At 42.0% G+C, this 16,899-nt stretch overlaps 4 protein-coding genes across 5 annotated transcripts; 3 read left to right on the forward strand and 1 right to left on the reverse strand.

The window, feature by feature from the left end:
• Window positions 1–607: 607 nt before the first annotated feature.
• Window positions 608–5,741, forward strand: gcna (germ cell nuclear acidic peptidase). Its single transcript, XM_085790101.1, has 12 exons — window positions 608–712; window positions 2,550–2,700; window positions 2,779–2,851; window positions 2,944–2,993; window positions 3,124–3,190; window positions 3,285–3,349; window positions 3,443–3,862; window positions 3,966–4,131; window positions 4,265–4,409; window positions 4,520–4,655; window positions 4,784–4,988; window positions 5,106–5,741. Exons 1-12 carry the CDS (start codon window positions 623–625, stop codon window positions 5,329–5,331), a joined length of 1,794 nt encoding a protein of 597 aa, XP_085646227.1. The 5' UTR covers window positions 608–622; the 3' UTR covers window positions 5,332–5,741.
• An 889-nt stretch (window positions 5,742–6,630) lies between these two features.
• Window positions 6,631–8,251, forward strand: LOC146980026 (olfactory receptor 12D3-like). The gene is made up of 2 exons (XM_085788639.1): window positions 6,631–6,708; window positions 7,652–8,251. The coding sequence occupies exons 1-2, from the start codon at window positions 6,631–6,633 to the stop codon at window positions 8,249–8,251; spliced, it is 678 nt and encodes a 225-aa protein (XP_085644765.1).
• Window positions 8,252–8,639: 388 nt separating this feature from the next.
• Window positions 8,640–10,880, reverse strand: cetn2 (centrin, EF-hand protein, 2). The gene is made up of 5 exons (XM_085790104.1): window positions 10,590–10,880; window positions 10,197–10,361; window positions 9,956–10,084; window positions 9,710–9,847; window positions 8,640–9,507 (listed from the first exon to the last, which is right to left on the reverse strand). The coding sequence occupies exons 1-5, from the start codon at window positions 10,590–10,592 to the stop codon at window positions 9,418–9,420; spliced, it is 525 nt and encodes a 174-aa protein (XP_085646230.1). The 5' UTR covers window positions 10,593–10,880; the 3' UTR covers window positions 8,640–9,417.
• Window positions 10,881–12,087: 1,207 nt separating this feature from the next.
• On the forward strand, window positions 12,088–15,618 carry nsdhl (NAD(P) dependent 3-beta-hydroxysteroid dehydrogenase NSDHL). Of its 2 annotated transcripts, XM_085790111.1 has the most exons (8): window positions 12,088–12,151; window positions 12,261–12,329; window positions 12,417–12,578; window positions 12,803–12,949; window positions 13,054–13,182; window positions 13,572–13,714; window positions 14,141–14,243; window positions 14,605–15,618. In XM_085790111.1, the coding sequence occupies exons 2-8, from the start codon at window positions 12,309–12,311 to the stop codon at window positions 14,935–14,937; spliced, it is 1,038 nt and encodes a 345-aa protein (XP_085646237.1). In that variant the 5' UTR covers window positions 12,088–12,151; window positions 12,261–12,308; the 3' UTR covers window positions 14,938–15,618. The 2 variants fall into 2 exon arrangements, with proteins under 2 accessions (XP_085646237.1, XP_085646236.1); XM_085790110.1 differs by lacking the exons at window positions 12,088–12,151; window positions 12,261–12,329 and having other exon boundaries at window positions 12,375–12,578; window positions 14,605–15,412.
• Window positions 15,619–16,899: the final 1,281 nt, after the last annotated feature.

A 16,899-nucleotide genomic window follows, 5' to 3' on the forward strand; every position in this document is an offset into this window, starting at 1 on the left:
GGATTGAAATCAAATGCATAGACGTTGCTGAGTTTCTGAACGGATTTACGTGTTACGCTTAGATAAAATTGTATCCCTGTTCCACTGCGGTCGTAGTCTTTCCGTCTCTTGCAGGATTCCACTGAGAGCGAGCGTCACCGTTTCATTTAAAGCCCTCTGATTGGCCAAAAGTCTGCGTGACGACTTCCGGGAAAATGGAGCACAAGATTTGAATTTGGTCGTCAGCTCCGTCTTCTGCCTCTGATTTTATCTTCCACAACAGGTACACGTTGGGTAACCGCATTTAAAGTTAAATCTATTTTGTGCTATAGCGCTACACATGTAAATCATACGGGGAAAAAAAACTAAAATGTATTTTAAATCGGCGTCTGAAGTAAAGTTAGCTAGCCATGTGCTAAAGATAAAGATAACGCTACTAACCTAGCTACAGTAAGTTAAGCAACGTTGGTTGTGTGGCTTTGTTTACAAATGATTTTGGTACCATGTGAAAAAAATGAACATTTTAACCGTCAGCCAGTCTTACTTTGTGACTGTTAATCATATGGTCGAAGTTAGTGCTGGATTTTAAATGTTAAATGACTCACGCTCGTGTGTTTACTATTTTCACAGACAAGGGCTAAGTATGAATGACGATACCCGCAAATTGTTTGACAGAGTTGCTAAAAAGATGGGATGGTTTGACAATGGAGGACTGGACGAGACAGAGAAGAGGGTTTGTTGCAAACTTTAACTTTAACGGAAGGAAAAGAAAGAACTTATGTCTTATAATTTTGAGAAATAGCAATGTGCACATATTTATTGATAATAAACCGTAGTTTTGATAATTTGATCAATACTTAAGTCGTTTTGCAAAAATGTGAAAAATCAGCTGTTTCTACCTTTCTAAATGTGAACTTAATATAATTGGGTTTTGATAGTTGTTTGAATAAAACCAGTCATTTAGATGCACCACCTTTTTGTTTTCTGACATTTCATGGAGAAAATGATTAAAGCAGAAGTAAGCGGAATGTTTGTGTTAATGTAAGTCTTAAGGGCCTTTCACACCGAACGCGGTATGCGCTGCGCCCACCGCGAGGTACAGCGCAGACAGGCGCAGAGCAGGGCGGCAGCGCGTACACATATGGCGCGAGTTGCTGAGCAACCGAACAAACAAGACAGGATTTGGGGGGGTATATGCAAAGATATGTTCGCCAGGAGCTACAAAACGACCGCTTCCAGGTGTACTTTAGCGTCAGGCTGAGCAGGGAGCAGTTTAACAGCCTGTTAGAGAGAGTTGGTCTGATCCTCAGGAGGATGACAACTCACTTCCTGCATCCCGTCACTTTAACTGAACGTCTGGTCGTTTGTTTTCTCTCTGCAAGCGGCAGATTTTTTTTCAGACTCCACTACATCCTCTCCTATTGGACGCGCCGAGATGTCGTCACAGCGCGCTGCGCCCAGATTAAACATTTTTTAATTCGGGCGCAGCGCGCCGCCGCGGCACGCGCCCACCTCGCGTGCCGCTCAGCTCGGCGCAGAGCCGTTCGCCGGTGCGCCGCGGTAGCACGTACACAATGAATGGGTTTGCTGCCGCCTTCCGCCGCCTGCCGCGTTCGGTGTGAAAGGCCCTTTAGAGATAGTTATATCTTCCGACAGCAATCACTTACATAGTGTTTGGTCTGAAACACAGGTCTGTCAGTCACTCTGCTCTGCTGTAAGCCGAGGAGAAAACCTTCCTTGTATCCTACAACCTTTATCCAATGAGGAGAGAGAACGGCATAAAGGGGCGGTCCTCTCTGTGTATGGAGTTAGCCGTCCCCGCCCACGTCCCTACGTCACCACATGCACGCGCATCCCTTGGCTGCACACACAGAGAGGACCGCCCCTTTATGCCGTTCTCTCTCCTCATTGGATAAAGGTTGTAGGATACAAGGAAAGTTTTCTCCTCGGCTCAGAGCAGAGCAGAGTGACCGACAGACCCGTGTTTCGGACCAAACATTCTATAAAAGTGATTGCTGTCGGAAGATATAACTATTTTAACACTTATATTAACACAAACATTCCACTTACTTCTGCTTTAATGAAGAGGATACTTAGCAGATTGATCAATGATGAAAACAATTTTTGACTGCAACCCTATTAAAATGCTTGTAAAGTATAATTCTGGGCAAATTCAACCCGGGGCTATAGTTTCCTAATATTTTAGGTCTAAAAGAATGAATCTGAAGATTTTCTATTTAATGTCTCCTGTTTTGCAGTGGTTCTTCATCACCGCAGCAGCGTTTAATGGAAGCAGACCGATCTTAGGCTATTTAGGCTATTTACATCCTACAAAATCGCATTTTTTCCCACTGACAATGTCAGATGGCTATGCAAACATACTCCGAGGGGTTTGTTTACTTCAAGAAAGCCGACATGTTTGTAAACGGAGATGTAATTCAAAGTCTCACTAGGTCTTTTAGACCTAAAATATTAGAAAACTATGGCCCCAGGTTGAATTTGCCCGGAATTGTCCTTTAAATGAATCTGATTATGTAAGTTCATGTCATGTCTGTTTTAATTCTTTCTAGTTGTTAGGTGCCATTGGCAAGCCTCGTCATAATGCCACAAGTCAGCGTCACCTCTCTGACAGTGAAGAGGATCCAGAGAAGGAGAATATGTTCACCATGAGCAATACTTACCGAAACAAGTCTGATTCTAGCGACGATGAATTTGAACAATGTGAGTGAGTTTACTTGTGTAGATACTGTAAAACTGTGAGTTTGTGCCAACATTAATTAGCTCTTTTCTGTTCCTCAGTCTTTGTGGGAAGGGCCACGTTGAAAGCTAAAACTGCCACACCAAGAACATGTGGCTCTGCAAAGAAAGACAAGTATGAAAATAGAGCTCAGTGACAGTTTCTGTCTTGTTTTCGAGTTTTTCCTCTAATTCATCAATTTCTAAACCATTGCTCTCCTTTTTTAGTTCAAATGTTCATGTGGTGAGCTCAGACAATGATAGCAGTTTTGAGACATGTAAGTGGCCCTTTTCTGCTGCGTACAGTTATCAGTATTTGTAATAAATTAAAATAAATGAGTCAAAATCTAATGAAATTAAGCAAATGTGGATTATCCTTCACTTGATTCTTCCTGTTTCATATTTAAGTCCTGGAACGTGTGAAAACCCCTAATACCAAACCGAAGAAAATATCAGAGAGTGGGAGTGAAGACAGGTGAGTTTGTGTATTTTTTTTCCTCTAAATGCATCGCTGTGTCACTGTCTTCAACTTAACTTACTAACAGTTTTATCTGTCTTTATCTGTAAAGCCTCAAAAACTTCATAGTGGATGACTCAGAAGATGACTTCATTCTGCCAAAATCATCACTTAAAGGTAAGAGTACCAGCACCAACGCTAGTTTTTAAAGAAGAGATGCATAGAATTAAACGTGTGTAATAGTGATGTTATGATTTCCTTGTTGTGCAGCGCCTAAGAAGAACAATACCCCAGCAACCAAGCATCCACCGAGGAGACCACTGTCTCACTTGGACTCACCGGTCTTTGTTAGTGACAGTGATGATGACGGCGATAATATTGTGATGAAGAGCACTTGGAGAACTCGCCACTCGAAACCTAAGGCACCGCCAAAAGCTAACAAGGACAATGCTGTGCTGTCTGATAATGATGACAGTTCACCATCACTGCCTCTGCCTCCCACCCCATCTCCCTTTTCTCTACCTCCTCTCAAAACTCTGACGTCTCTGGCCACACCGCAGCGTACCTTTTCAGCACCGTCTAAGCTGGACGACTCGGCCAGCTCTGAGGAGGAATTCACATCGCTGCTGGAGAGACTGAAAAACAAAAAGAAACTCACCAGCACCACATTCTCACCTAAGCACACCAAAGGTAACTGTTTCATATTTACTGTCATCAACAGTCCCAGGAGTTTTTTCATTCTGCTTGTTGTGTGGTTGTTATATCGTGTGATGGTGTTGTTTTTTTTATCTAGAGAATATTAAGGAACCTCCGGCATTAGTTCCTCCTGTAAAGGGGCTAACAAAACCAGCCCCTAAACCATCAGTGGAAACCCCTCGACATGTGAAGACCCCAGGCAAATCTACCATCTTGAAGCCCATAGTTAGTAAGACAGAGCCAAGGCCTGGCCCCACCAGCAGGTATATCTGTTGACTGGTCATTATGGATAGGCCTTTTAACTGTTGTTATGTTTTTTTGTATTATACGCCTCTCTGTTTCTCACTCATTCAGTTTGATGTTTGTCTTTATTTTACCCTGGTCATTGTCCTCTAGGGTTGCGCTATGTAAGACCCCAGGGTGCTTCTTGGAGTCACTTTCAAACCCTGGCTCCATCTATGTCCGCAATTTTAAGCAGAACAAGGAGGATCTCACGAGTAAACTCTACCAGCTGTACAATACCAGTGTCTTTGACAGTAAGGTGATGACCTGCAATTTCTCTAGTTTGGAAATAACATCCAAATTAATTTGTGTGATGCATTAACATTTATCATATGTTTTCTTTGCCCTTGTCTGACATGACTTTTCTAGCTCCCTGTTAATATGTCAGTGACGTGGAATAAGAAGATGAGAAAAACAGCCGGTTACTGTGTCTCAGGGCAGGAACGAGGAGGGGGGAACCGCTATGCCCGCATTGAACTGTCAGAGAAAGTCTGTGATTCTGCAGGTAACACTTCACTAATTCAGAAAGACTCAATACATTGCGTGTGCTTGATCGTCCTTTAAAGTACAAGTGTATAGATTTGAGTCTCAACACCACGTAGCCAGTCTTATTTCATTGCGTCTTCCTTCTAGATCGTCTCAGGGACACACTGGTTCACGAGATGTGTCACGCCGCAACGTGGCTCATTAATGGTGTCAGGGATGGGCATGGAAATTTTTGGAAGTTTTATGCTCGCAAGTCCACAGTGGTTCATCCTGAGCTACCCATGGTCAGTCGCTGCCACAGTTATGACATCAAGTACAAGTTCCAGTACCAGTGCACCCGCTGCAAGAATACGTAAGTTAGACTAAATTCAGCTGTCAGCTTCACATCAACATCAATATTCATCTTGAATTTTAAGTACTTTTATAATCGGGTAATATTTTTAACACTTGACTTCCTGATTTCTCACAGTATTGGGCGTCACTCCAAGTCACTGGACACACAGAGGTTCGTGTGTGCCCTCTGCACAGGCCAACTTGTCTTACTGAATCCCTCCAAGCCTCGTGCTGCCACACCTTTTGCCAGCTTTGTCAAAGAGAACTATGGGACTGTTCGGCAGGAGCTAGCAGGACAAAGCCACGCAGACGTGATGCGTAAGCTTAGTGCAGACTTTGCCTCCAAGACAAAACTTAGCTGAACATGAGCTTTTGCTTCTAAGTGTATGGACTGAGCTGCACTGCCACAGGAAACCTATTTACATACCCAAATACCTCGGCCAACTAGTCTTACATCAATGAGCAGCTGTAATTAATGATATTAAATCTATTTTTAATGTTTTTTTTTTTTTATGTTATATCTGTATGACAGTATGCGTATGGACTGGACCTGCTTTAAAAGGGAAAGACTGAGCCTTTATTCTAAGTTCCCGAGTATGTCTTTGTATTGTCTCTTGTGTAGATGTGGTAGCCTGACTCAGTGAATAGATTTGTACATCATCTTTGGTATCTAATATATTCTGGTGATCAGTATGATTAGATCCACTTGTTTTTAAATATTTGACCTGTTTGAGTTTCCAAATTTCAAAATAAAGTAAATGTGATTTAATCATTTTAATGAGCCCTTGACATCTTTATGCACTTGTGTCTACTGTATATACAGTATAAACTATTTAAAGCTATTCTATTAATAAATTAGCCTAATCTATACAAATGTAATTATTACTTGATTTGCTCAGTTATTAATTTACAATTGGCAAGTTAGTTTTAACCGTTAATTAAAGTTTGGCATTGATCGTTTTAGAAATGTTAATCCAATATCAGGCCCTTGGGTTCATACTTGCATGTGTTGGTCAATTAATTGTAAGCTGCACATATTAAATCATATAAAAGTATGTATCAACATCCCCCTGCTAGACTACAGCACAAATGAAATGTTAGAATGACTGTTCTTTTATCCTGGTATGGTGCATTCTTTTAAGTGTTTGATATAAAGATGGGACAGTGTGGGTGAACGAGGATGGTGTTTTCCATGACTGTACCAATGCTATCGGGCAAATATTGACATGCAGAATGTAGTCCTGTGCAAATGTATTAATGCCGCCCCTGACTCTTGTATAAATAAGCAAATCCAATCCCGATAACAAACACTAGCTATTGACACATCACTGTGCATGGGGATGAGGTTTTAGACCTGAGGTCTTGGCACGTTGACATGGTGAAGCTGAGTAAATGTACTGCTGCCACATAAAAGGTAGATGCAGTCGAAATCAGCCAGCAGAATCAACCAGGTCTGCCCATCTGCCTGCCGTACCATGTTGTTTTTTCAAGAGGGAAGAGCAGCTTTGCAACCGGTATGATGCATGGTGCGTATTACCTTTTTCTTTTTTAAATCTAATTTGCAATTAAAAATGTTTTAGTTAAAAATAAATAAATAAACCTCTGTGCTAAGGACTTGTATTGTTTGAACAGGAAACAAGACTATCTCTGCGCTCTCTGTCATGGATGCCCACTGCAATCTGACCTCACTAGAGACCCAGATTCAGATCAACTCGGCCATCTTTCACTTGGTCAAGATGGTCAGCATGTGTGTGAGCTGCACCTTGAATACCATTCTCAGTCTTCCTTTACTCCTGCTCATCATGCGCCCCCCATCCCTCCTCAGACACACTCGCTTCCTGCTCCTCACTCACCTCCTTCTGTGTTACAACCTCCAAGTAGGTCGACACCCTTTCTTCCCAATCCCATTGGAATCAGTTTAGTCAGGATAATAATTGATCATCCAGAGAATTGTGTGCCCTTTGTGCTAAATGACTGTTTAAAATTTCAGCAGCTCCTCTGGACAGCCAAAGCAGTGCTTTTAAGGTCCAGAGAAGGAATACCCATAACCCAGTGTCTGACCTTCTGTACTGCTATCCAGGGCTGCTCATTGGTTTGTCATTTTGTTGTCACATCTGAACATTGTAGTTCTGAAATAACCACAACTCAGTTAACTGAATACAAATAAATTACAATAATTTATATAACCCCATTGATTAAGTTATTTTGAAAGGCATACATGTCTTTGTCCCAAACTTTTTAATGTTCAAATTTTCTGTTTAGTTAGTTCATTACAAAAACAATCAATATCAGTAATGAAACAAATGCTAGTTTGCAGTCTTATCACACAGGTGACAGTACAACTTATTTAAACATGGATTGCCACTATTGGGTTTAAAATATTGTACGGGCTGGACCATGGAGTTTATGTTTTCTCATGTTACTATGGGATCAACTCTCCAAAGTGCAGTGGCATAATTTCTTAATATGATACTGACAAATGTTACATGGAAGAATTACTGAGGAGGGAGGAAAAAGTAAGTAAGAAGCATTTTTAAAACTGCATTAAATACTTCCAGGTTAAATAGCCACAATTTGACCACGTTGTAGTTTGTAGTAGCACATTCCATGTTCTGGTCTTCCTGCTCTGGTGACAAGATTAGAAATAAACATCTCAATTTTACGTCTTCACCTTTTCAACAGGCGGACCTCTTACTGAGCACTGCCCTGGCTGTGGACCGGTTCATAGCAGTCAAGTGGCCCCTGCACTATGAAGTCCTGATGGGTTCCCAAAGGAGGCGTGTGACAGTAGCAGCCATATGGGGTGTATCAGTTGTGCTCAGCGGTGTAGCTTTATGCATCAGCCTCAACACCATCCATGTGAATTTCACCTTTCCCCGCTGTCGACCGCTCATCCTCACGCCCTGCCTGTCGGGGACGTCGGCTATGCAGCTTTACGGCACTGTGGGAACTGCTGTGGTGGTGCCTCTCTGCTCTCTGACCATCCTGGGATGTTTCTGCCTGCTCTGCTGGGATGTGAGTTCAGGGCTGCTCTGCACCAAGAGAGCATGTGTGACCTTTGCCCTCCAGACTGTTCAGACTCTTCTCTTTTCAGTTCCTATAATCATGGAGAGCTACCTGATCCCTGGCTACCTGCACAGCGACGCTCTTGATATAGCAGCGACAATAACCTACAACTTAGGGGTGTCACTAGTCCCATTAGTCTATGGATACCGCTCACGGGAGCTGCAGATGAGGATACGACAGGCTGCACACAGGAGCACAGTTATTAGCCAAACCTAATCATAACTTCTAAAGGATGAATTTGTGAAGATGGTATTTATAAAAACAGAATTTTAAGGAAAAAAATCTTTACTGCCTGAATGATGAGACCATCAACATCCTGTTAAGCACAGAAGATCTTTGTAGGCTATATGAATTGCTTCATGCTTTGTATGTACTTGATTGTTTGAAAAAGTAGTCAATATGCCATCGTAGAGTAGCAGCATCTTCCTGTAATGCATTTGTATCTTTTTCAAAGGCAAGTCGAATGTGTTTTGTTAGCAGCTGCAGAATAAGATCAAGCTTTTGTGATGCAAGTTTAAATAAAAACAGAAACAAGCTGTTCAAACAATAAGTACTGCACACACATGAGATGCTTCTAATAAATAGAAATGAAAGTCAGGACAAACTGCTTTCAAGATATTTAATTTGTATCTTAAACTTCAATATGCTGTATATCTACGTATTAATTCACCATATATATATCATACAAAACGCTCAAGAATACAGAGGAAATGTACACAACAGAGGGATAAATATTCGATGCTACAAGAAAAATACATCAACAATCAAGCATATTTAAAAGATGATGAGACTGGCGGGGAAGTTGTGTAGGTCAAAGAGGACTGGCGGCTTCCCTGATTGTGATTATCACCCCCCTTAAAGAGGCACAGGCACAAATCCACAGGTAGCACTGAGGCGAGACAGAACTCCCCCAGTAATCAGCGCTTAACCGACCGCTCACATTACCAACAAGAGAAAAATATGAAACACAGTTGAAGTCAAGCATCCTATGCATGGATGAAAGATTATGCACACACTGTGTTATCAGTCAAAGCATTGGAATGTACTGTGTTTGTCACCGTATTGAGGCAGGCACTGAGAATTTCTTGACAACAAATAACGGACATGTTATCATTAATATTATCAAAGTATGCAGCATTTCAAACAAGAAAGAGAGTGTTCTCTTAAGTTTTTGGCAAATGTAATGTAGATAGGCTAATGATGTAAATCAATGGTTCAAGTTGCTCACTGAAGTATGTGATGGTTAAGAGAAAATGGCACTATAATAATTATAAGGAAAGGGAAAATCTGAGATAGACCTAGATATATGAGCAGCATCACATGTAAAACCACCACTGATCCTGTCGTCACTGTATCACCAACCCTAACGTCATGCATTCCCTTCAGTACAGGCAAGTTTTCTTCATGATGCGCAGGAACTCCTGCTGATTGACCTCTCCATCTCCATCCCTGTCGGCTTCATCTATCATTTCCTTCATAAACACACAGTAGAAAGGGAAATGAAAAGAGGAAAGCAGGGATGCAGCAAGCAAATCAAGCTGGTTTGATTGTATACATCAGCAAATGTTGTGTTGACATTATTAAAATGTAACCCTGGGCTTTGTAAACACATTGGTAGTCTGCTTTTATTAGGAAGAGGTGTGTGAATGCTTATTACATAGTCGTGTGCTTTACCTGCAGCTCTTCATCCGTCAGGTTTTCTCCAAGCTCTTTGGCTACTCTCTTCAGATTCTTGAAGGAGATCTTTCCTGTCTCGTCATCATCAAACAGGCGGAAAGCTTTCAGGATCTCCTCTTTGGAGTCTTTCTCAGCCTAAAGACAAGAGAATAACCTGGTCAGAAGGGGCCTGGGCTGATTAAAAGAAACTCAGCACTGTGGGGGTTGGAATGGAAATGCATGAGCACTATAATTGACATCTACCATCTTCTGTGTCATGACAGCAAGGAAGTCAACAAAGGAGATCTTTCCCGTGCCATCCTTATCCACTTCACCGGTCATCTTCTTAATCTCCTCCTTCTTGGGTTCAAACCCCAGAGCCCTCATTGCAACCTAACACAGTGATTAAAGTGGACACACAAACACACACACATAGGAAATTATTTTGTTATCTGGTTGATACACATTGGTTGTGATCGGTGTTTCTTTTCTCTTCCTTTTTTACCTTGAGCTCTTTGACATCAATGTATCCTGAACCATCTGTGTCAAACAGCTCAAAGGCTTCCCTGATTTCCTGCTTTTGCTCCTCTGTCAGCTCTGGCTTGGGAGCTGTCTTCTTGCGAGGAGGGGGCACGGGACCCTGCAGGGATGGTCTCTTGGCACTGGTCGCCTGATGGTAGACATATGGAGAAGAAACAAATATATATATATATTTTTTTTTTTTTAAAAGCCACAACAGCTGTAATAATTTCACAATCAGAGAGGATTCTGGGTGAAAATGGTCATTTTTCAGACCTACAATAGCTACACAAGAATAGGGAACAGTCTAAATATTTTCATCTTTGGCAACACAACATAGATTTAAATGGTTATGGCAGGATGAGACATTGTCACTCACCATTAGTTGCTGTTTACTTGATTGACAAGGAGGAATCCTAAATCTATTGAGCAATCAATGTTTTCCTCTGGGCTATGAAGCCTCCTTATCATTTAGGGAGGAGGAGATCATCAGACGGTTTCTGCTTCACATCAGTCGCTCGCATTAACAGCTGAACCACGATGAGTGTATGACAATCTCTTGTTCAACGAAACCTCTGGGTTTTTTCGAGGGCTAATCTGCCAAAAATGTGCAGAAAAGGACCGTCTGTAGCTAACAGCACAATGCACAGGTTCAGCTGCCAGATGGAGTCGTGGTGTTTGATTTGTTCACCTTCTGTGCCAGATCACGAGCCTGTCGTTGCATCACCATGAGGCTCTAAAACCGGGATGCTATTCGGCACAAACAGGGGTAGAAATGAAACGCACCGGACGGGCAAAAAGATGATTGGTTGCTGAAAAACACGGGACGAAAGACACGATCAAAAAAATCACAGCTGTAGAGAGTGATGTTAAAGCTCCTTGGGTTTCCCACAGGAATATAAGGCACTGGGACAGAGTATGGAAAATGGGGAAGTTTTATGTGCAAATCATATCCTATTATAGCCAATACCGTATTATATAAAACGGTGCATCTGCCCCTGCCTCTCTGAAATTACCTCAATACACCCTCTAGTGTCTGCAGATCATAGATAACATTATACCTTTTTCTAATAAAGAATAGACGATAATAACAGATAGGCTACAACGAGAAGGAATTGCTAATAAGATGATGAGAGGATGAAAAACTATAATTATTCAATGTAGTTCTTAAATGTATTGCTTAAAATTGTTACCTAAGGAAAGCTTATTATTATTATTATTATTATTATTATTGTTGTTGTTGTTGTTGTTGTTGTTGTTGTTGAATAAAGATCCACAGTGCAGCAGATACTCTGTGGCATGATAATGGCTACTGGAATTATGTTGTGAAAAGTGCTCTCAGTGACAACTTTATTAGAAACACCTGTATAATACAATGATAAAAAACAATATTGTCTTGTTACTCACTTGACCAACCTGTTTACATAGGCGAGGGATCTAAATATTTGAAACACCTTTTACTATAATGCTCACAACCACATGAATAATTAACATTAAACAGAACAATCACCTTCCTGACAGTATCAATAAAATCGTACCAGTGTCCAGTTTGTTGTGTTTTAAATAGTGATTTCATCCAATAGCCTAGCTGTTTCTTTTGCTATTATCCCTTACTCACTATAATTTTCTCGAGTAGCTATAACAGAACAATAACCGACACGAGAGAAGAAATATCCTGCAAGCTATATATTGAAGTTGATTCAGGAGGACCAGTGCAGAGGGCGTGGTCTCCAAGCAAGGAGGCGGATGGTACTTCCTGTTTGTGATCGGCGATTGGTTTATATTGTGGCGTTCTTTGACGTATTTTGAAGACGATTGGCTGTTGGCAAACGTCACGTTTGTGCAGAGCGCCCGCTCCGCCAATCACAGTGCAGGTCTGACTCAGCTGATTGATACAGCCCAGGGGTTTGCACGCGGGCTCGTTATACGCTCCGGCTGCAGGTAAGTTGAACTGTGAACAACTATTTGTGCCTGTAAAGTGGAAATACTGTGATATTTAGAAACACTCGGCATCACCAACGGTTAAGGGAAATAAGTGTCTTCTCCACAGCGCCTTTCAGTTGTTGATAACTCTCACCTGTTGGTCACTTCACTCATCATGGCCACGCGCGTCAGACCGGTGAGTTATGTTATATTATGATAAACACAATAATTAAGTTATCACCACATGCTGCAGTGGTATTACCGCTCCGTGCGTGTCCTGCAGAGCAACAAGCGGTGTGCAGTCATCGGGGGCTCCGGGTTCCTGGGCAGACACCTGGTGGAGAAGCTGCTGGATAAAGGCTACTCTGTCTCTGTGTTTGACATCCGTCAGGGCTACGAGCTGCCCGGTGTCACCTTTCACCTAGGAGACCTCTGCGACAAACAGGTACGGGCCACACATGTCCTGGAGAAAGGGTTTGTGGGGCTTTATTTAGGAAAAACTAGAGTAGCCGTGCATAAACCACCAGCCTCATCCGGCTCTTTTAGGAGAATAAGAAGTGTGACTGTGAGCCAGGTCTCATGGCTCAGAATCAGCAGGTTGGCCTGGACCAGTCTCTCCTCAGGTGCAGCTGTCAATAGCTGTGATCTCTCCCTGTTGTGCCGCTGCAGGCTCTGCTGCCAGCTCTGAAGGATGTGTCCCTGGTCTTCCACTGTGCCTCTCCAGCCCCTGGCAGCGATAACCGTGCACTCTTTGAAGCTGTCAACATTCAGGGCACACGCACCGTTATTCAGGCCTGCATCGAGGCTGGAGTACAGGTAAGGCAGCCAGGTGTTGAGAGACCGGGTCTTTCCTTTGTTTATGCACAGCATCCACTGTTAAAGGATGAGAGGAAGGTGTTTAAACTCTGTATATTTGCCAGAAATTGGTCCTGACCAGCAGTGCCAGTGTGGTGTTTGAAGGCACAGACATTAAGGATGGCAGAGAGGACCTACCGTACGCCAAGAAGCCCATCGACTACTACACAGAGACCAAGATTGAACAGGAGAAGGTAGGACAGTGGTGTTTTAAACCATAATGTGTTGGTTTCATCAGTGTGGCTGTGGCCCAGTAATTCTCTCTGTGGTGTACTCAACCCAGCTGATGAAAGGTGCAGGATACAGAATAAGTGATTTTTGATTGACAGATGTTTGAGAAGGTTTTAGAACTGTTTTCCTTCCTTTTCAGATCAATGTAGCCTACATTTTTATTTTTTAATTTACCTTTATTTTCATCAGCATCCAAGAGCATATACTATAACTGACTTCAGGTGCAGTGGGGACATACTGTATTCACTGGGCCTCATTCCCCTCGCATCATAATCAATATCATCTTTGAGGTGGTGATGGAGCAACTTATCAGAGCATCCATAATAAGAGCTGACTGTTCTCTGTGTTTAAGTTGGTCCTTGAGGCTTGTGACAAGGAGAAGGGTTTCCTCACAGTTGCCATCCGCCCCCATGGCATCTTTGGCCCCAGGGACCCACAGCTGGTTCCGATCCTGGTGGATACGGCTCGCCGGGGTAAGATGAAGTTCATCATAGGGTAAGTCATACAGGGTAAACGACACTTAATCTTTAGAGCTTGATTAAAAACCTGTGTATAATGTAAACTTAAAACCCTCACATGAAGTGCTGCATACAGTCACCTGTGATGACAACAGTGTTTTTCCATTTGGACGAACACAGCATTTTTGGCACAGCAATTGCTGACTTGATTTACTGGATGAAATCTGAAACCCTCATGACTTTTGCTGCTTAAGATCTTTATCTTTGTGTATTTATGTCCTTAGTTACACTGTGGGTGAAAATAAAAACAGGATTCTGACATTTCACTAGCTCTAAAATCATCTACTTTTTGAACCCATTTCAATCAGGTGTTTGAGGTTGTGAGGTTCGTTGTAATGTTGTGCTGCGGGACAGCTGATCCTCTGTTCTTAGCACTGCTTCTCTTTCATTTCATTTGCTGCAGTGATGGAACCAACCTGGTAGATTTCACCTATGTGGAGAATGTAGTTCATGGGCACATACTGGCTGCTGAACGCCTGAGGCCGGATTCACCTATATGTGGAAAAGTGAGTGATAAAATCTAAAGCTCCGTGGTACAGCAGGTGTAAAGGATTCTGTCTATGAGACCCTGGTGCTTAGTTGCATAGATCTGTCTTCAGGATCACACTTGCATGTGTCTCTGCACTGTAGGGCTGATGGATGTTATCCATAGTCAGGTTGCCCTTTTCTCAAACTGTGAAGTTGCACCTGTCCCGGTTCTGAGCATTATATATGCAAGGGGATGTATAATACTACTACTAATTATGATGACAAGCAAAATACTGTCTTGACATTGATCAACAAGGCCATCAACCATCACCACTATGCAACTATACTGTCTTTACGAGATTGAATATATTGGTTTTGTTTTCTCTGCTTGACTTTCAGCCATACCACATCACCAATGACGAGCCAGTTAGATTCTGGGACTTCATGTCTGATGTGTTGGTGGGGCTGGGATACGCTGCTCCACGCTACCACCTCCCCTACACCCTGGTGTACGGACTGGCCCTGCTCCTGTGGCTGCTGGCCCTGATCCTGCGTCCTCTAGTGTCCGTCAAACCCACTTTTACTCCAATGAGAGTGGCTCTGGCTGGAACCCACCACTACTACAGCTGTGAACGTGCCAAGCAGGACATGGGCTACAAACCGTTGGTCAGTCTGAAGGAGGCGATTGCGCGCACAGTGCAGAGCTACCCTCATCTTAGGCAAGGCGCATGATGAAGACTGTTGTTGATGTTTTTACATATATACTCATGGCAAGAAGGAGGTGATGTTGTCACATTGAACAGACAAATCAACACGAGAATAGAGACAGTTTGTCTTTATCCAAACCTCTATGTGATGTGTTTGTGTGCCTTGTCAATGTGTGATTTTCACCAGCAGATGGCAGCAGATGTTCTTGGCTGTGGTCAACACATTGCAGTCTGTTATGACAAACGTTTTAAAGCGCTTGTTCAATAGTTTTTGTCAACCCCAGTATTCATATAGTAATCTCACACTGTGAAACAACAATGATTTAAATGTTCTTTTTCTATTTTCATGTTTCACCCACATGTTGTGACTATTGATATGCTGCTGCTAAGACAAACCGCCTTAATACATTCCACCTAAATCATGGTTCCCCCAGAGCTTGCATGAATATTATTGTTTACAACGATGACTAGCTTAACAATTCATGACCAAAAGCATATGGAGAAAAACCTTTACTGTTTTTTAGGCTGTTTAACTCCAAGTTATATTGTAACAAGTCGGACAATAATGCACTCCCAACTCATGGGGACAGTTTAGGACAGGCTCTTTCATGTTTCAACAAGATAACCCCACCCATACTCCCACCTCTACCTCCACTGCATGTGCACACTGCCACATAGAAAGGCTTTTTTGGGCTTCATTTTGAAAGTGGCCTTGCACAAAACCTAAAACCCCTCACCTTACTCCAATGCAGATCTTTACGATGAATAAAAAATGCCAACTGTGAGCCAGGCCTTATAGCTTAAAATCAGAGGCTGATCTTATTTAAGTCTTGTGGCCTACCTGCAGCCAATGTGGAAAACCTTCCTCAAAGTAGGGGCTGGTATCGTGCAACATATTTATTTATTTATTTGGTTCATTTCGGGCATGTCAATTAGTCATCATCATCACACATCATCTCAATCCAATGAATACAATACACATGACCGAAAGGGAAAGCGGGAGAAGCAAAAGCTTATCTAGTCCCGCCCCCAAAACATATAACTGCCCTTATTTTAAAGCACAAGTTTTAACAAGTTCATCCAAAAACAACCAAAGCACATACTCTTACATACCCACTCGTACATTAAGCAGTATATGGTTGCTATACTTATTCCTCCTGTCCATTTGGACATATTTGTCAAATTGCATATTAACTCGGTCTAAACTTAAACTTACAAGGAGATTTTAACACAGAAGTTTTTATAATGAAAATATAAGGGTGTAGAATTATATGTCCTCTTAATGTTTCTGGGACAGGAGAATGATTATAATGATCAATAACTTCAGATGACCAAATGACGTGTGAGAATTGACATAAAAAACAGACTTTACAAATGAGATGCGTAACAATCACATATGAGGCAAGCACATTTGACCAAGGTATCTTTAGAGATACATAAATCATAATTCTTTTGTATTAGACACTACATACCATCACCATGGCATGTGTTTTTACAAGTTGCGCAAACTGCTAGAATACTCTTCAAAGGCTGTCATCAAATACAATAATGGGATGGGCAAAAACAAAAAAGATAAAACAGTAAAAATGCATTGTCAACTGCAATCCTTCCATGTCCATGTTAAGTATGTCATTTTGGAACTTATATAGCCTAATGGCATGGTTACAAAATGTCATCAATAGAAACTATAGTAACCTGTTTGTATTTTTCATACTATATGTATCAATGACACTATTGAGAAGCCACTATAGAGGTTTTCTTTTCCTTGATTCTTTTTTTGTTATCATTTTTGTCATTCCCTGTCTTGGTGTGGTGGAAATAAGGTGGAGGGTGAGCTCAGATACTTTGCATTCTCGTTTTAATTCTACACCAGCAGCACCCAAATGATTCACTGCGAGAGTCTAGAGTCACCGGGCAAGGCCGTCAGACTGGTTTCGTGTTCCTGGGGAGAGAGGGAGAGGGATCCATGTAGATAGACTCAAGTGTT

Source organism: Trachurus japonicus, chromosome 10 (genome assembly GCF_045865225.1).
Source record: "Trachurus japonicus isolate A0001 chromosome 10, Traja_1.0".
NCBI classification, from domain to species: Eukaryota; Metazoa; Chordata; class Actinopteri; order Carangiformes; family Carangidae; genus Trachurus; species Trachurus japonicus.

Bases quoted from the DNA above. Each gene is read 5' to 3' on its own strand.
- gcna (XM_085790101.1), top strand. From the start codon at position 623: ATGAATGACGATACCCGCAAATTGTTTGACAGAGTTGCTAAAAAGATG. The intron at 2,994-3,123 runs GTAAGTGGCCCT...TTCATATTTAAG, and splicing joins TGATAGCAGTTTTGAGACAT to TCCTGGAACGTGTGAAAACC. The intron at 3,350-3,442 runs GTAAGAGTACCA...CTTGTTGTGCAG, and splicing joins GCCAAAATCATCACTTAAAG to CGCCTAAGAAGAACAATACC.
- LOC146980026 (XM_085788639.1), top strand. From the start codon at position 6,631: ATGGATGCCCACTGCAATCTGACCTCACTAGAGACCCAGATTCAGATC. The intron at 6,709-7,651 runs GTCAGCATGTGT...CCTTTTCAACAG, and splicing joins TCTTTCACTTGGTCAAGATG to GCGGACCTCTTACTGAGCAC.
- nsdhl (XM_085790110.1), top strand. From the start codon at position 12,378: ATGCTGCAGTGGTATTACCGCTCCGTGCGTGTCCTGCAGAGCAACAAG. The intron at 12,950-13,053 runs GTAAGGCAGCCA...TATATTTGCCAG, and splicing joins GCATCGAGGCTGGAGTACAG to AAATTGGTCCTGACCAGCAG. The intron at 14,244-14,604 runs GTGAGTGATAAA...CTTGACTTTCAG, and splicing joins ATTCACCTATATGTGGAAAA to CCATACCACATCACCAATGA.
- cetn2 (XM_085790104.1), bottom strand. The intron at 9,848-9,955 runs GTAGATGTCAAT...TCTTGTCTTTAG, and splicing joins CTGTCATGACACAGAAGATG to GCTGAGAAAGACTCCAAAGA. The intron at 9,508-9,709 runs GTAAAGCACACG...GTGTTTATGAAG, and splicing joins TGACGGATGAAGAGCTGCAG to GAAATGATAGATGAAGCCGA.